The sequence below is a fragment of the Leucopleurus acutus genome (assembly GCF_964270905.1).
Source record: "Leucopleurus acutus genome assembly, chromosome: 2".
In the NCBI taxonomy this organism is placed as follows: domain Eukaryota; kingdom Metazoa; phylum Chordata; class Mammalia; order Artiodactyla; family Delphinidae; genus Leucopleurus; species Leucopleurus acutus.
In genome coordinates this window covers 25,163,526-25,182,047 of record NC_139143.1, presented here as the reverse complement: position 1 = coordinate 25,182,047, position 18,522 = coordinate 25,163,526, and the positions used below count along the sequence as shown (strand labels likewise).

At 36.4% G+C, this 18,522-nt stretch overlaps 1 protein-coding gene across 1 annotated transcript in view; it reads left to right on the top strand.

The window, feature by feature from the left end:
- Positions 1 to 18,522, top strand: part of CNST (consortin, connexin sorting protein) — a 115,658-nt gene that overhangs the window by 67,949 nt on the left and 29,187 nt on the right. Inside the window, exons 4-8 of the mRNA XM_082833474.1 lie at positions 8,241 to 8,271; positions 10,055 to 10,141; positions 10,586 to 10,700; positions 13,485 to 13,506; positions 13,679 to 13,775. Coding sequence (XP_082689600.1) covers positions 8,241 to 8,271; positions 10,055 to 10,141; positions 10,586 to 10,700; positions 13,485 to 13,506; positions 13,679 to 13,775 — 352 coding nt within the window. The remainder of the gene's footprint in view (positions 1 to 8,240; positions 8,272 to 10,054; positions 10,142 to 10,585; positions 10,701 to 13,484; positions 13,507 to 13,678; positions 13,776 to 18,522) is intronic.

Genomic DNA, 18,522 nt, shown 5'->3' with positions numbered 1-18,522 from the left:
TAAGCTAGACGCTAGGGAAACAGATTATGTAACAGAGCATGTCCTTAAGAGAGGCACTGTGGAATAGGAGAAACAGTTTGTAGATAACTAATTGTAGAAGTCTGTACAAAGCATTAGAGTAGATATGTGTTTAAGGTTCAGCAGAAGCACAAAATGCATGATTAACTTTGTCCTTTGGACATTAGGGGAAAAAAAGGTGATTCTTGAGCTGGGTTTTGCAGGATGTTTAGGCTCTCACTAGATGAACAAAGTGAGCTGGTACAGAAAGAGAGAACAGTCCCTGCAAAGACAGGGATGTTGTTGAAGATTGAGATGTAAAAGAGACAGGAATTAAGACTGGGTAGCTTGTGCCATTAAGGGCTTACTTTTAGAGGCTGAGAGCCTTTTTTTTTTAAATTTATTTTATTTATTTATTTTTGGCTGCGTTGGGTCTTCGTTGCTGTGTGCGGGCTTTCTCTAGTTGTGGCGAGCCGGGGCTACTCTTCATTGCGGTGCATGGGCTTCTCATTGAGGTGGCTTCTCTTTGTTGGGGAGCATGGGCTCTAGGCACACGGGCTTCAGTAGTTGTGTCATGTGGGCTCGGTAGTTGTGGTGCACATGCTTAGTTGCTCCGCAGCATGTGGGATCTTCCTGGACCAGGGTTCGAACCCGTGTTCCCTGCATTGGCAGGCAGATTCTTAACCACTGTGCCACCAGGGAAGCCCGAGGCTGAGAGCTTTTAATTATGCAGGTGCCATAATTTGAATTTTAGAAAAATAACTCTTTTGATGATTGGGAGGGTAAGCTAGAAGATGGAGAGCCTGGAGACTGGGAGATCTATAGGACAGTGATGAGGAAGATACACAAGAGATAATTCCAAAAAGATTAAGATATTTGTGAGCTGTGTTTTATTTTCTTTTAAAATGAAAATAATTTGTATATGGGTGTGGAAAAAGCTTCACTTTTTATTTCCTGTTTCATTTAACTTTTGCAGTGAGCAGTGAATAATTTTTAACAAGTAAAACAGCTTTTGTCCTAAGGCAGGAAAACATATATTCTTACAACTTTATGTTACCTCCTCGGTGGACTTGAAGAATGCCTTTGAGAAAATGTGTACTACTTTTTGACCTCTAATATGTTACTGACATATATGGTATATGTTTACCATAGTTGAGAACTGTAGTTGAGAACCACCAATATTAAGGCAGCTTTCTAATCTTTCAGCCTTCCTTGAATTTGTACAGTGGATTGAGTTTGTAAAGGGTATTTGCATTAACTGTTATTTCATTCTCCAAACAATCTAGAGAGGTAATTATTATCACCATCTTTACAAGTAGGGAGGCTGAGACTCCCTCACAAGCAAGTTCCTTATAATTCTAGGGCTACAATTTGTTAGTTCCATTCAATGAATCTGTTTTGGGGACAACTTGGGAGAAATTTGAATATGGACTGTATATTAAATAATACTGTTGCATCAGTGTCAGGTTTCTTGAGATTGATAATGGAATTGAAGATCATGTAGGAGAGTATCTTTATTCTTGGGAGATACATGTGCAAGTAGTACTTAGGAGTGAAGTGATATAATGCCTGCAGCTTAAGATATTTCAGTGGGAAAATACATGTAAGGGAGGGAAAGACAGACAGAGAAAGCAAATTTGGCGAAATGTCAATAATTGACGAATCTCAATAAAAGGTATATGGCTGTTGATTTTACTGTTCTTTGAACTCTTCTGTAGAATTTCGATAAAAAGTTGGGGAAAAGGACATTTGGAGTAAATGGAAATAGCAAGTGTAGTCAAATCTTTTCAAGCAGTTTATGTCACTGGGCTATTACATTAAAGGTAAGAAGAATTCTCTTTTCTACAGGCAGGTGATCCTACAGCTGAAGCAGATCTAGTAGAAAATCACATTTTTAGGCAGGAAGACGATAACAGTCTTGATCAGATGAAGATTATTTTTTTTATGTCTCAAAGTATTCTACCTTCATCCCCCAGAAACATGTCAGTTTGCTGGGTCCCGTATGTTATGCTTCTTATATATCTCAGCAATCTGTCCTCTCCTGGCAAAGGAGCTTAGAAAGTATAGTGAGTTTTTTTTTTAATGCCACTTTTTAAAATTTTATTTAATTTAAAAAAATATATTTACTTACGCTGCGCTGGCTCTTAGTTGTGGCATGCGGGATCTTCATTGCGGCATGCATGCAGGATCTAGTTCCCCAGCCAGGGATCGAACCGGGGCCCACTGCATTGGGAATGCAGAGCCCTACCCACTGGACCACCAGGGAAGTCCCTATAGTGATGGTTTTAAAGTATGAGCTTTGGCTCTACCACTAACAAGCAAAGTAGCTTTTAGTTTCTTTTCCTGTAAAGTTGTAGAGGACTCAGTGAAATAATGCAGTAAAAGTACTTAACATAGTACTTGGTACACTTAACATAAAAGCTAAATAAATATTAAGCATTATAACTATATTTCTCTGTCACTACTTCAAACATTGCTTGTTGGAAAGAGATGCTGAAGCCTGCAGTAAGCTGAGACATCAGGGCAACAGGAGTCAGCTTATGGCTGCCTTCCTCAGCCCGAGAATACAAAATATCCTGTCACCTCCCAAGGGAGACACAAATCAGGGAGAAGTGGAGTGAGTTTTTCTTCTTTTCATTATTTAGTAATTCCCACTCTCATACTGTGCCTTTCACTTGGATTGACAGTTGTTGACATTTTGCCAGATTTTCGTTTTCCTCCTACCCCCCAGCCCCTCTCCACGCACATATTTTCCACTGACACATTTTAAAGTAATTTTCAGGCATTATATCACTTCACCCTTAAATATCAATACTTGTGCATAAATTCCCCAAGAACAATGATACTCTCCTACATAACCTACAATGCCATTATCAACCCCAAGAAATGAGACATTGGTTTAATATTATTTAACATACAGCCTATATTTGTTTCCCTCAAGTTATTCCACAAATATTCTTTATAAATAGTTTTTCCCAGATCCAGGATCCAGTGAAGGAGCACACAGTGGGAAGATTCTTTAGTCTTTGGTAATCCAGAACAATTCCCTGCCTTTTGTTTTGTTTTGTTTATTTGCTTGTTTGTTTATACTTTTATAACATTGACACTTCTGAAGACTCAAAAATTCTTGTAAAATGTCCCATAATTAGGATCTGCCTGATTATTTCTTCATGATTTGATTCAGGTTAAAATATATTGGCGAAGAATTCTACCTAGGTAACATTCCATACTCAGTTCTCTTTTTTTTTTTTTTTTCTTTTTTTTTTGTGATACGCGGGCCTCTCACTGTTGTGGCCTCTCCCGTTGCGGAGCACAGGCTCCGGACGCGCAGGCTCAGCGGCCATGGCTCACGGGCCTAGATGCTCTGCGGCATGTGGGATCCTCCCAGACCGGGGCATGAACCCACGTCCCCTGCATCGGCAGGCGGACTCTCAACCACTGTGCCACCAGGGAAGCCCCTCAGTTCTCTTTTGAACTCACTCCAATCTGGCCTTTGTGCCAACTACTCCGTCAAAGTTGCATTGTAAAGGCCAGGTGTGACCTCCATGTTGCATGCCCATACGAATCTAGTGGTCAGTCCTCAGTTTTCATCTTACTGGAAGTATCAGAATCTCTGACAAGTTGACCACATACTCTATTTTACAGCATTTTCTTTTTTTGCCTTTTAGGACCCCTCACTTTTGGCTTTTATATCTTACCTCACTGGACATACCTTCTCTGGCTCATTTGTTGAGTCCTCCAAGTTTTACTAATTCTTAAACATTGAAGTGCTTCAGGATTCAGTTCTGAACTACAGACTTAAACATCCAGCTTCCTGAGGCATCTCATGGGCATTTCAAACTTAAGATGCCCAAAATCAAACTTTGATTTTTTTCTCCAAAATCTTTTGCTTTCCTAGTCTTCCCCCTTTTGTTAAATGGCAACTCCATCCCTCCAGTTGCTGAGACCAAATACTTTGAAGTCATCCTTCACTTTCCCCCACGTCCAAATCCAGTCAGCAAGTCCTGCCACTCTATTTCAAAATATATCCAGATTCTGACCTCTTCTTACCTCCTGCATTGCCACCATCTCAGTGCAAGATATTATCAAATCTCACTTGGATTCTTGCAGTAAACTAATTGTAGAAACCTCTTTGCTTTACCTTTACTTCCATTTAGGTTTTTTTCTCTCTACACAGCAGTCATTGTGATTCAGATAAAATGTTACGTCAGATCATGTTACTTCTCTGCTCAAAGCCATCCACTGACTTCTCTTCGCATTCAGAGTAAAAGCCAAAATCCTTACCATGGCCTACAAGATCCTACATGATTTGGCCCTGTTACCTCTTAGGCCTTAATTCCTAAAACTCTCCTTCTTGTTCACTCCTTTCCAGGTACACTGGCCTCCTAGCAGTTTGTCAGATATACCAAGAATGTTCCTACATCAGGGTCTGTGGTACTTCCTTTCCATCCTTTCTCAGGAAGCCGCTAGATGATGTACTCCATCAAAACAAGGGAGTAAACCAAGGAACAGGAAGATTGAGATATAAGAAACTGGGGATGCTACCATGAGAGAGGTGAAGGGAATCTCTAGGTGAAGGGAGATTCTAACATGACAGCTTTGTACCAAAAAGGAGAGAGTAACCACTTCTATTTGAGCAGATCAGAAGGGTCTGGGGAGGAACTTTTATATCATTTTCCTATTTCTGAATATTTGTGGTATCTGAATGTATTGAGGGAAGATTTAGACTCCTGGTGGACTATTTAGAGTTGTATAAGTGATAAGTGCATGGAAAACTTTTTTTAAAAAAAAAAAGGGAAAAAAAGAAACTCCAGGGAAAACAAAAAGTTTTTAGGAAAGGAAAAATAATGAGTTTACTACTTGGCTTAACTCATAATAAGGTAAACATTAAATGTTTATCTACCTATTACTACAATATAATAACATGGGATAGGTGAATATGTGAGAGAAAGTGTGTGTCGTATATGTTTGTAGGGTTTGGATGGGGAGGAGCAAAAGACCCAATCCTCATTTTCTAAAACTGAAAAAATCAAGAAATAGCAAATATAAGCATAATGTTTAGAGATACAGCAAAAAATATATTTTTAAACAGATAAGAGAAGTCTAAGTATGTGCTTGCTCCTGAAGAAAGGAGAATAGGGCAAGAAGGGTAGGGCTTTTTTAACACACCTCATAAAACTATTTGACTCCTTAAACCATATACATGTGTAATTTTGATAAAAATAAGAGCTAGGGCTTCCCTGGTGGCGCAGTGGTTGAGAGTCTGCCTGCCGATGCAGGGGACACGGGTTCGTGCCCCGGTCTGGGAAGATCCCACGTGCCACGGAGCAGCTGCGCCCGTGAGCCATGGCCGCTGAGCCTGCGCGTCCGGGGCCTGTGCTCCGCAACGGGAGAGGCCACAGCGGTGAGAGGCCCGCGTACCGCAAAAAAATAAAAAAAAAGAGCTAAAAGAAGAAATTTATAATTCAGGCATAAGGCTAGGATATCCAGTTGAAAGGAATGGTAGTACCACTAACAGAAATAAGGAAGTATGGATGGGAAGAGTTAATTAGGGGACAATTATATTATTTTTATTTTTATTTTATTTTTTGCTGTACGCGGGCCTCTCACTGTTGTGGCCCCTCCCGTTGCAGAGCACAGGCTCCAGCCGCGCAGGCTCAGCAGCCATGGCTCACGGGCGCAGCCGCTCCGTGGCATGTGGGATCTTCCCGGACCGGGGCACGAACCCGTGTCCCCTGCATCGGCAGGTGGACTCTCAACCGCTGCGCCACCAGGGAAGCCCAGACAATTTTATTATTTTTAACATGATATTATATGAATGAATATATGCTAAAGGCCATTTGATATAATGACTACGATTACTTTAGATATACACTTATACTTTTAGCTCTTGGAACTCTTGAAGATTCCATTTAAAAATTATTTTTCTTGGGTTTGAGTAATCTTCCTACACTGACTTAGTTAATATGACTGCAGGTTAGCTTTAAATATGTAACTGAAGTCATAAACTTAAAAGTTTTTCATATAGAAGTAAGAAGAAAAAGATCAAGTGCTATACTCTGTGCTCAGTGAGCTTATAGTGAAACTCATCTCAGACTCAGGCAGGATATGTCTCCGCTGGGATCCTTGAAGCCACTCTGTAAGACTATGGCCAAAAAACTACACCTTCCTAATTCCCTTTCTTTTTGTTTCTGGTAGGTAAAAGACGCCTGAAACCAGGAGAACCTTAAAATTATTACCATCCCAAAGTGATTTTCAACTTACTTCTTCACATAATTCTACTCTGCCTCTCTCACTTCTAGTCCAGAGTCAGACTCAAAAACCATTTTAAGCACTTACTGCTATGTGCTGGGCACTGTGCTAGATGCACATTCCCTCACTTAGTCCTTACAGCAGCCCTGTCTCAGAGTTGTAGGTATTATTGTCCCTATTTTACAGATAAGGAAGCTGAGTTTGAGACTCAACATGTCCAGGGTCACACAGCTGGTAGTGGCAAAGCTTGGACTAGAACGCAGTCAGGTTATTCACTTTCAAACCTCACGTTTTTCTGTTATACCAGGCTACCTCCCAGATCTAGACATATGGGGCATCAAAGAAAATCACATTTTCTTTTGCCCTGCTAGACTTGCCAGGGGTAGGTTTTTATAGGGGATATGATCTGTATATTTATTTTTCAAGCTGCCCTTTCACCTTGGAAATGTCTTTTATTTTTGATACCTTGGGTTTCATGACCCTGTCTTTTATATATATATATATATATTTATTTATTTTTGGCTGCGTTGGGTCTTTGTTGCTGCGTGTGGGGTCTATTCTTCGTTGCGGTGCGCAGGCTTCTCATTGCAGTGGCTTCTCTTGTGGTGGAGCACGGGCTCTAGGCATGCAGGCTTAAGTAGCTGTGGCTTGCAGGCTCAGTAGTTGTGGCTCGTTGGCTCTAGAGCGCAGGCTCAGTAGTTGTGGTGCACGGGCTTAGTTGCTCCGTGGCATGTGGGATCTTCCCAGACCAGGGCTCAAACTTGTGTCCCCTGCATTGGCAGGCAGACTCTTAACCACTGCGCCACCAGGGAAGTCCCATGACCCTGTCTTTTTAGTTGCACTTATGGTACTAGAACTGTCACGGAAATCTGAAAGCTAATTGATTAACAGTTTACAAAGAGGTGATTGAGTCCATCTATATTGTATGTTGCTCCTGGAAGAATGTTAGATATATAGAATAAATTTTAAGCTAGGCAAATATTTCCTTTAAAACTATCCTTTTTCCACTGTGGGATTTGGGAAAGAACATTCCTTTTTATTGCTAGCTTATAGGTTTGACAAGTGCTTTATTGCTCTTTGCCTTGGCAGCTACCTGGAAAATGGAGATAGTGATCTATAAATGGAATACCTTTTTCACTAGACTTACTAAAAATCAGTGGAAACTGTTTGAAAGTGTAAAGTACTTAATGAAATATTTTAAATATGACAGTAGTCAATTTATGAAAATATTTCTCAGTGAATACTTTCGGTTTTACTATTCTATTTATAAATGCTATATCTAAATGAAGATCTAAATAAAAGATCCCAAAGTTTTTAGAATCAAAGAATTTTTAAATTTAGAGATGCCCTAGAATGAATCTGCTAAGTGATAAGCCTCAACTGGGTCCAGATCATGAGTCTCTGGACCCCACCCTCCCATCCAGTGCCCTTTATACTGTGCAGCACTTTGTATATATTCCAAAAATCATTGCTCAACTATTAGCACTTGGTCTGTCCTTTTCTGAAATATCAAAAAAGAATGAAAAATCAGTGTCCCATGAGGTAGTTTGTGAAACAGAAATGAAATGAATAGGTTTTAAGATTTCATGTGACATGACATATTTCAACTTTTTAATTTACGATAAAGTCATCCTTTCACTCATAATATACTTTTATAAGCCTCAGTAGCATTTCCCTCATTGTTTAGAGTTCTTACTTGTAAACTCTAATGAATCAGTGATGTTTGCTTTGACTTGAAATAGAGTAGGAAGAATGAGATTGTATATGGACCAAAGAATGTCTATGTTTGCTTTTCTTGAGATAAGTGACTTCAGAAATGTGTCCTGTGCCTACAGTCTGATTTTTTCTGAACTGGCGAATGTAGTTAAATAAGAGTTTTCTTAGTTCAATATCAAAGACTTTGAGAATTTCAAGGTCTTGGTTTCTTCTAAATTTGTCTTTTCATCCAAATGTTAATTTAATTTCCTCTGTTTTTTATTTGTTTTTAACAGATAGCAGAGTCCTATTTCCAGGAGGAGGACTGTATCCTTTTCTTCATTACAAGAAGAAATTCACAGATTTCTTAGAGAACTGCCGATTTTTAAAAACTGAGATTTACGTACAATGAAATGTATAATCTGTTGTTTTCACTGGGTTTTAATTGTTGTATGCGCCAGTGTAACCATCTCAGAAAACAAGATGTAGGGAATTTGTCACTCCAGAAAATTCTCTAGAAGCACCCAAATTTGACCTCCCATGAACAAGCCCTAATTTTACCAAAATCTAAATATTTGTGTGTTGGGGGAGGGGGGAAAGCATTTTGCAAAAAACAAACAAACAAAAAAAACAACCCATTGAATTTTTTTTCTTTTGAATTAAACAGAAGTACAAGTCAAGTAATATTCGTATGTTAGAGTCTGTCAAGCATATTATACATAGTAAACCTCATAACTGTCTTATTGTAGCTATATATCAGTAAAGGGAAGATTGAGTTCTTCACTAGTAATAAACAGAATAAATGTTCTCAAAGGAGACTGCATGTTAACTTTTGTATAGGAAAGATTTATTCCCTTAGCTTTTAAATTTTCCTCATTTGAAATTGTTTTTGAAAGATGGCCCAATATATTGTCTAGAAAGAATGTATCCTAAGTATCTCTATTTCCCTATTTGTGTGATTTCTTTTTCCTCCTAACCTTATTGACTTTCACAACAGATTGAGGGATGAGCCGTTATCATCCTGAACCCTATCCAGTAAACTACGAAATGAAACTTCAGACAGTGGCAGTTCATTTCTAAGTATGTAGGAAATCAAATTCTTATGGAAAGGAAGCTAGAGCTACCCAAATAATGAGTATGATGTAGTGCAGTTCAGATCAGCATCAGCATCCCTGGGAGCTTCTTAGAAATGAAAATTCATGGGCCTTAGAATCAGAGCTTCTGGGGATCAGACCCATGAATCTCTATTTTAGCAAGATTTTCAAATACTTTTTATGTTCAGTAAAGTTTGAGAAACATTGGTATACTTTTAAGCCATGCACAGAGGAAAATGGAATTGTCTCTGCTTCTCCCTGACCTATTTTATGATTCCTGGCATATCTTTAAGACTACAAATGAGAGAGAGAATTAAACCTCTGAGTGATCATGGGAAGGACAAAAAGCTAAAACAGTGAGTTTTTTCTCTTCCTTCTTTCTGGGTCAACATTTAGAACATGGCCCAAAGGAAGGTAGACAGTTGCACAATTTATTATGACCTCATGTGATGCTAAATGTGTGATACAGATGGAGAAGACAGCAGTTTATAAGAAAATCTACCAAAAAAGTAGAAGCACATAATTATGAAAATCACTGTGGCAGGTTAATTTTTTTTAAGTGTTCGGTGAGAAATAAGTAAAGGATCACAGGCAGTTGAAATCAGAAACAAACATTTGACTAGAGGGTAACATAGTTGCTTGACAGAAGGTAATTTAAGGAGAGAAGAAAAGGGGGGGGAACACTTAGATACAGGATTCCACATGGGTCCTATTTCTAATTAAATTATATTTAATTGACTCTCCTAGAGATATTGTTAGCAAGCAGCCATTCCTTGAACGTTAAAACCCTCTTTTTATTTCTACTGTTTGCTGATAGAATAGAACCCAGGTAGCTACTGCATGATATGCTACATGAAAATTTACCTACTTCAGAACCAAGAAACCTTACTTAAGTTTTGTGTAAATTTAAAAGTATTTAGAGTCCTCTCAGTTTTTGGTAAGCTTCAAATTTATCAACTGATATAGGACATTATTCTTTAGGCTGGATTTCTATTTTCCTCAAATTTTCTATTCAGATGAGAAAGCAATGAAATTCATTCAGCTCGAACGACTGTATCATGAGCAATTGCTCGCAAATCTTTCTGCCATTCAAGAACAGTGGGGTGAGTACAGACTAACAGAATGTGGAATTATCAATAATCTAACAAGTTGCTCTCTAGAAAGTTAACATATTTGACCTAGTTTTAGGAAATAGACGTTTCTAGTCAAGTTAATGTTGCAAAGAAAGTAGCATTTTTAGCACAAGTTTATGTCACTGTAAGAAAATTTTTCTCTTTGTATTTTGTTCTTCATATCAGTGCCAAGAAAAGAACACTTGCAACTGTTTGCATTTCTTCTGATCCCTTTGTATGCCCTATTGGCTAATTTAGTCTCTGGGATAATATTTACTTAGAATGAAAAGTAATCACTTAGCTATTTCTGTGTTAACTTTGGGGTTGAGAAGATACTTTTGCATGATGATCTTTATCAGTGGTGCCAGTTATCTATTTTTTCCCTCCTAAACATGTTTTGTAACAGCCAGTGACTAACAAATATTTTAAATTTAGAAACAAAATGGAAAACTGTACAACCACATACAGTTACATCTTTGAGGAACTCAGAAAAAGGATTTAATGGTGAGGATTTTGAACGGCTTGCTAAATTTTGCACAACACATCAAGAGTAAGTACTTCAGTATTTGTTTACAGTGAGTTTGAATAGAATATTGAAGAAGCACTGTAGCATTGAATATTTGAAATACAAGATTCATTTCTTTGTTTTGTTAATGCTTTCAACTGGAGAAATTAAAATTGATAAAATGATTAGGTTCCTTTCTCAGCTTTTATCTGTTTCTTACACTAACCTCAGCAAGAGGTCTACTTTACAAAATTCAAAGCACCTTCTAATTAGAAATTTTTAAATGTAACTTCTAATTTCGATTACTTTTTGGTTAAGAGATTAGGCGATCCATATGGAAAAATTTGTGTTAGGATTTTTTATTATAATTGTTTTTCAATGTTTGTATGTTTGTCAGTGTTTCTATGTTTTTACTATACTATGTTATAGTAAAAACACATTTTTAAGAGTAGTCTAATACTGGAAAGCGAATGCACTATGGTATTTAACCAAAATACTGTAGAAGGAAAAGTCCATTTACCAGATAATTTTAAATTGTTTGATTTATATCAAAGAGTTGGATTTTTAAAACTGAATATAGTAATAATAAAGAACTTAAACATATTTTTTTAATTCATTATTTGAAGACTCAGAATTTTAAAGGTGAGGGGACATGATAGTGATTAAACAAGTGCAGATTTCTGGGATGTACAATTTTCTTGTGTTAGTCAATTTGAACCTTTGAAACAGTATTTGTATGGATTTTGCATTATAACCTAATTCTTAGTGAGTTAAATAGGTTAACTTTTGACTTTGTAGAGGTTTTAAACAACGGAATCTTTTAAAATAGATAAAGGAGATTGTTTTCTTTTTTTTCTTTTCTTTCTTTTTTTTTACATCTTTATTGGAGTATAATTGCTTTACAATGGTTAGTTTCTGCTTTATAACAAAGTAAATCAGTTATACATTTACGTATGTTCCCATATCTCTTCCCTCTTGCGGCTCCCTCCCTCCCACCCTCCCTATCCCACCCCTCCAGGCAGTCACAAAGCACCGAGCTGATCTCCCTGTGCTATGCGGCTGCTTCCCACTAGCTATCTACCTTACGTTTGGTAGTGTATATATGTTCATGCCTCTCTCTCGCTTTGTCACAGCTTACCCTTCCCCCTCTCCATATCCTCAAGCCCATTCTCCAGTAGGTCTGCATCTTTATTCCTGTCTTACCCCTAGGTTCTTCATGACATTTTTTTTTCTTAAATTCCATATATATGTGTTAGCATACAGTATTTGTCTTTCTCTTTCTGACTTGCTTCACTCTGTATGACAGACTCTAGGTCTATCCACCTCATTACAAATAGCTCAATTTCGTTTCTTTTTATGGCTGAGTAATATTCCATTGTATATATGTGCCACATCTTCTTTATCCATTCATCCTATGATGGACACTTAGGTTGTTTCCATCTCCGGGCTATTGTAAATAGAGCTGCAATGAACATTTTGGTACATGACTCTTTTTGAATTATGGTTTTCTCAGGGTATATGCCCAGTAGTGGGATTGATGGGTCATATGGTAGTTCTATTTGTAGTTTTTTAAGGAACCTCCATACTGTGGAGATTGTTTTCTTACTTTCACAATTTCAGTATAGACACTTTTTCTGCCCTTCCCATGGAACTAATAATTTTTTAATGTGTTACAAATGTTTTAATTATTTAAAAACAAATTTTTTTAACCTAATATGAGCATGATTTTTTTTTCTTTTTTTTTTTCTCTTTTTAAATATAAGGTAACTTGCCAACACACAATTTAAAAGCTAGTCACATTGCTTCAGATCACTAGAGAATTTCTGGCTAATGAACAGTGGATAGTATAGTAAACAAAACCTCAAATTTTTATGCTTTAAATTTGATAATTTCCCAAAATTATACTCCTAAAATTTTTAATATAAAAAATATTTTTGAGTTATACATACATTAAAGTACCCAGCTTGATGAATTTGTACATGTACAGATACATAGTGTAACTACCAGTCTGACCAAGATACAGGACAGTCCAGCGCCTCAGAAATCTGCCTAATTTCTGTACAAAGTCAGTACCCATCTCCCAAAGTAACTACTGTCTGAGTTCTATAACAGTGTGTTTGCCTGTTCTGTAATTTAATATAAATGTAATCACACAGAGTAGATTTTTGTATCTAGCTTCTTTTGCCCATGGTTATGTTGTTACATGTTATGGTAACTTGCTCTGCTTTACTGCTGTGTGTATTCATTATATGACTATGCAGCAATTTATTTATCCATTATATTGTTAATAGACATTTGGTTTGTTTCCAGTTTTTGAATTGTATGAATAAAATGGCTGTGAACATTTTTGTGTATGCTTTGTGGTGAATATATGCATTCTTTTATCTTGGGTATTTCCTAAAGTATAATATTTAAAGATTACTTTTGTTATCCTTTTCTATGGATAATGCATATAAAATTATCTTCCACCATAATTTTAGACTATAATGACATAAACTAAAATTTTAATAATATCTGTGAAATGCTCTTGAAATACATTATTAGCAAAAGGTTGACACTTTTCCCCCCGAATCTCAGTATTTGTAGCTTCTATGGAGGTTTTCATTAGTTATTGGCCATCTAAGGAGATTAACACATGAGATAGCTGCACTTTGAACTATGTGAACCAGTGGTAATGTTTCAGCAGTGGAAATGTTCTGTGCTAATATTAGAATCCAGAGAAGCTCTATTTTTTTTTTTTTACAGCCCTTTCAGTGACATTTGTTTGGAAGCATATTGCTGCTGTAATTTATTTTTTTAATTCTTTTTTTTCTCTCTTTTTTTCTACAGTCCTCTTTTATCCAAACATAAGGTAAGAGATTTTCTTTGAAAATGTCTATAGGAAAAATGTGTCATGTTTGTTGTATGGACTGTTTTAGAAAATAATGAAACCTTTCTGAAATTATTTTCAGCTTTCTAATTTAATGTAATAGTTTCCTCCAAAGTTTTATTTTTCTTCTTCTTCTTTTTAAAAAACTTTTTAGATAGCAGCTGTACAGAAGTCCCTGGGAAGGAAATGCTTTACGCAGTTAATAGTATCTGAAGATCCAAAGGAAAGAGGAGCTACAGCCAAAGAGCCGGGTATGTTTTTAAATTACAGGGGGATATAAGAGATATGCCTGCCTCTTATAATAAGTATTCTACAAGTGTTAATCTGAGTTGCTGTGAAGGAGTTTTTTTGCGTATACCTCTCCTGCACAAATAGCAAAGCAAGACTTTTTTACATTGTGTAATTCTATTTTTAGATATCTAGTAGTAGGAATGATAAAATCTCAATTCTTTTAAAAACATTAAATTATTTCATGTTTTCAGTAGGTGGTTATATGTGTCTAACAGAATATGACAAGATTGTACAGATAAGCTCTGAAATAGAATTGGTTTTAGTGTATTCAGACATCCCTTTCTGTTAAAAAAAATCAATTTTTGTACAAACTTTATCAGAAATTTTTTCTGTAAATCTAGATATTATCAAGATAAGCTCTGTATCCTTATAGTTTATAGTAATTTATTCTTTTCCTTTTTTTGTTGACTAACATATGGTATACTTCAATTTGTACATATATATTTCTATAGCATTCATAGTATATTTTATAGCACTGTGTCTTATGTCAAAGGTTAAAGATTTCTAAAAAATTTTTTTCTTACAGTAGTAATGTATGTTCATTATAAAAACTTTAGAAAATAAAGATAAATAAATATGTTTTAGGGCATTTATTTCTCCTTGTTTATGATTTTAGTACTAATTTATATTCCTGGGCTTTATGTTCCTGGGCCTGAGAGCCCTGATAGTAAACAGGCAGCATCAGGTCTTTTGACTTGAGGTGCCTGAAGAGGTAAGATGATGACGATGATGCCTGCAATTTCACTTGCTTTTTTCTCTTTATGTTTTTTTCCCCCTAAATCTTATTTTATCCCCTCTTCTCTTATGAGGCAAATTTGGGTTGCCTTAGGTCAATCCTACTATACTCTGTTCTTCCTGTCTCTTTTTCCCAGTCATTTTTATTTTGGAAATCAGAATACAATGAGCTTCATAAAAATCTTAGGGGAAAAAGTCACAAAATAGTCACCTAGTTTGGGTGTGAATGTGTCTCTTTGCTGTGCACATTGGGAAGAAGGCTGTTATTACATGCTGAGTGTTTGAGTCTGACACTGCCTAGCGCTAGCTTGGCACTACTTCTAGCTTGGCCTTTACTGCAAGATAGGAACTGAGACACCACTATCTCAGACAGGAAACTGAGATACCACGTTTAAGCCACTTGCTTGGTGCTTTGATTCACAACTAGAACCTGGGTCTTCTGGTTTCTAATTAAATTGCAGCATACTTCTGCTAAGTAAGTTGTGTGGATTCTCAAAGACTTGCACAATGCAGACATTTCATTAATAGCCATTTTATGGGGAGGGTGTGGACTAAATTCTGGAGAAAGAAATCTTGCCAAGTCTGATAAAATAATATCTTTTAAGGAAAAATGTCAAATGTCTCATAATGAGCCTACTCAGATTGGTTATTCTATGAATAAATACATAGAAATCTAAGAAAGAATATGAGAGAAAGAAATATGAAAATACTACTTTAAATGATTTGTATTTAATATATTGTCCTTGTTTTACCCCATATTCCTTATTTCTAATGTCTTACATGTTCTACAGTGTAGACTTTCCCTTTTCTTTCTCTCTACATATCTTGGTCTTAAGCTCCTTATATAATAAGTAACTTGCTTTTTTGTGTGTGTGGTGGTTAAAGACATTGTTTCTGGCACCAAACTTGTCTGGTTTGAATCCTCTCTCCACCACTTGAAGTTGTGTGACCCTAAGAGTCTTCCCTGGTGGTCCAGTGGTTAAGACTTCACGCTCCCAATGCAGGGCACATGGGTTCCATCCCTGGTTGGGGAACTAAGATCCTGCATGCTACACGGTGCAGCCAAAAAAAAAAAAGTGTGACCATAAGCAAGTTGCCTAATTTCTCTGTCCCTCCCTTTCCTCAGCTCCAAAAGGTGGACATTAATAGTTCTTACCTCATAGGATTCTTATGAGGATTAAATTAATAATTTCATTAAAGTTTAGAACAGTACCTGGCATAAGGTAAGAAAAATATGTGCTCACTGCTCTCATTACTCTTCCTCCACCACTTCCTCCTCATGTTATCACTACCCCCTACTACTAGTATTCCATTAATGTTCTCTATGTGTTATTCATTGCTACTTTTCTAATTAATCTATCATTATTAAAGTCTTCAAGTAAGTTATGTAGTATTTTATATTTTCAAAATATTTTTATGTATATTATCTCATCTTTTCCTCCTAACAACCAATTTAAGGTAGGCTAAATCATTTTAAGAAACTCAAGGAAGGTAAGTGACTTATTCCGGAACAGAACTAATTAGAACACAAAGCTAAACCCTATTTTTCTGACCCTGAAGCCCATGTGTTTTTATTAATTTATATTTTAATTCATTTTTATTAAGTAATATTTTATATGTAAAAATAATATGAAACGTACATACATTTTAACAATTGATAGAAAAATGAAGACCTGTGAACCTTGTACCTAACAAGGGACTAAATTGTCAGTTCTGTTACAGCTACCTTTGTGTTCCTCTCTATCCCATCACCCACTTCACTCCATTCCTGAGGTAACCATTATCCTGAGTTCTCTATTTATCATTCCCTTCCCATTTTTAAATCAACTTTATTGAAGTACAATTTCCATACAATAAAATGTACCCATTTGAAGTGTATACTTTGATGAGATTTGACAACTGTATACACTCATGTAACTACTACCCCAGTCAAGATATGGAACACATTCATCACTCCAGAATCTTTCTCCCAGCCCTCTTACACTCAGTCCCTCCCACCTCCAGTCCCAGGCGACCCAGTGCTTTCTCTTATTATCAGTGGGTTTTCCCTGTTTTAGAATGTAATATAAGTAGAATTGCTCAGCATCCTTTTTTTTTTGAGAGCCTCACATATTGTTGTATGTATCATTAATTCATTTCCTTTCATTGCTGAGTAGTATTCCACTTTTTGACCGTACCACAATTTATTTATCCATATACCTGTTGATAGATATTTGGGTTGTTTCCAAGTTGGAGATATCATGAATAAAACGGTAGGAAGGTTTTTTTGTAGATACATGTTTTTATTTCTCTTGGGTAAAGAACTTAGGGTGGAGTCATTGGGTCATAGGGAAGGTACATGTTTAGCTTTCTAAAAAACTGTCAAATAGTTCTCCAACGCTGTTGTCCTATTTTATACCCCACCAGCAATATATGAGAATTCCAGGTGTTCCACATCCTTGCTGACATTTAATGTTGTCAGTCTTTTTTTTCTTAAGTCATTTTAGTGGATATGAATGTCATTGTGGTTTTACCTTGCTTTTCCCTGATGACTGAGTATGTACATTTTTAGTTTTGAATTAGCCTCTGTAGAAGTTGTACTAATTTATACTATTACCAACAGTTCAGACTTAATTTAGGCACATTTCTTTCCATCTGCTAAAATAGATATTAACATTGAAAATTTCTTTTTCAAGCCTGATATCACTCAGATGTTTTTACCTGATGATAATTAATGAGATACTCAGAAAATATAAGAAATGTGTTAATTCATGAATGCTTTAGTCTCACATCATGTATTGTATAGGGGATTTTTCCCTAAAGAGAATTCATGGGGGAATGGGAAATGAGAGAGTAACGCAAAGGTATGTGCATTTGTAGAGCATGTGTTAGAACTTAGGTTTAAGTCTAACTTCTCATTTTAGAACTACCTCTTTAATTTGGTATTATTAAGTATCTGTGATACACTCAGCTTCTATTCCATTTTTATGTCATCAGAGTAGAATTTTTTTTTTAGTACATCTTAAGTCAATGCAATAGGGTTTAGTAAACTTACCTCACTAGATCTTTGGGTTCAGGAGAACCAATTAACAGAAATTCATGTTAATATTAACAGAAATATTAACAATAAGTTTTATACTATGATACATACTTGTAGAAAATTCAGAAAATATTTTTGGTTAAACATAGTGGATCAAACATTTACTTCCACTTTTTTTTGGAACACTATTAAAATATCTGAAGGGGATCCTTAAAGGCAGAAAGCCAGAAGGACAGAACTGGCAAGGACCCAGCAGCAGATATGACATCCAGAAAATTTTGGAAGCTGGAAAGCAGATAGATGGGTGACACCTGGCTTAACATACCAGAGAAAGCCAGAAACTAAGTGTCTACAGGGAAAAGGTTGATTTCTGCTTGGGAAGGTTTGGGAATTGGAAGCACAGAGGGTACCTCTAAATTTAAGGGTTTAAAGTTGGGCTAAAAGACTGTACAAGAAGCATTTAGACCTTTATATTCCCCTTCTACCGAATCGGAGGCCTGTTGGAAGCTAGACACAATACAGCAGTGCCTTCAAAATTGCGAGAGAGAATGATTTCTAACCTAGAAAACTTTACCCAACCAAAGTTTTAGTCAGGGGTGAAGAAGTAAAGACTTGCAGATGTGAATAACCTTAGAAAGTTTACCTTCCATGTACCTTTTCTTAGGAAATGTTCTACTAAGAGAGGATAAACAAAGAGGAAGACCTGGGATTCAGAGAAAACAAGGTTTCCAAAATAGAGCCAAAATGAATTCCTAGGCTCACTGGGAAAGGAAATTCCAGGATGATAACTGTGTAGCAGCCCTGGAGAGGAGTTCCAGGTCAGGGACTCAAGAAGGATATGTTTTAAAACTGATGGATTACCTCTTAGTACATATGCCATAGTTGTACATCTGTCAGAGTTTGAAGACACATAGGTAAAGTTTTTTTTTTTTAAATGAAGTAATGAGGCAGTT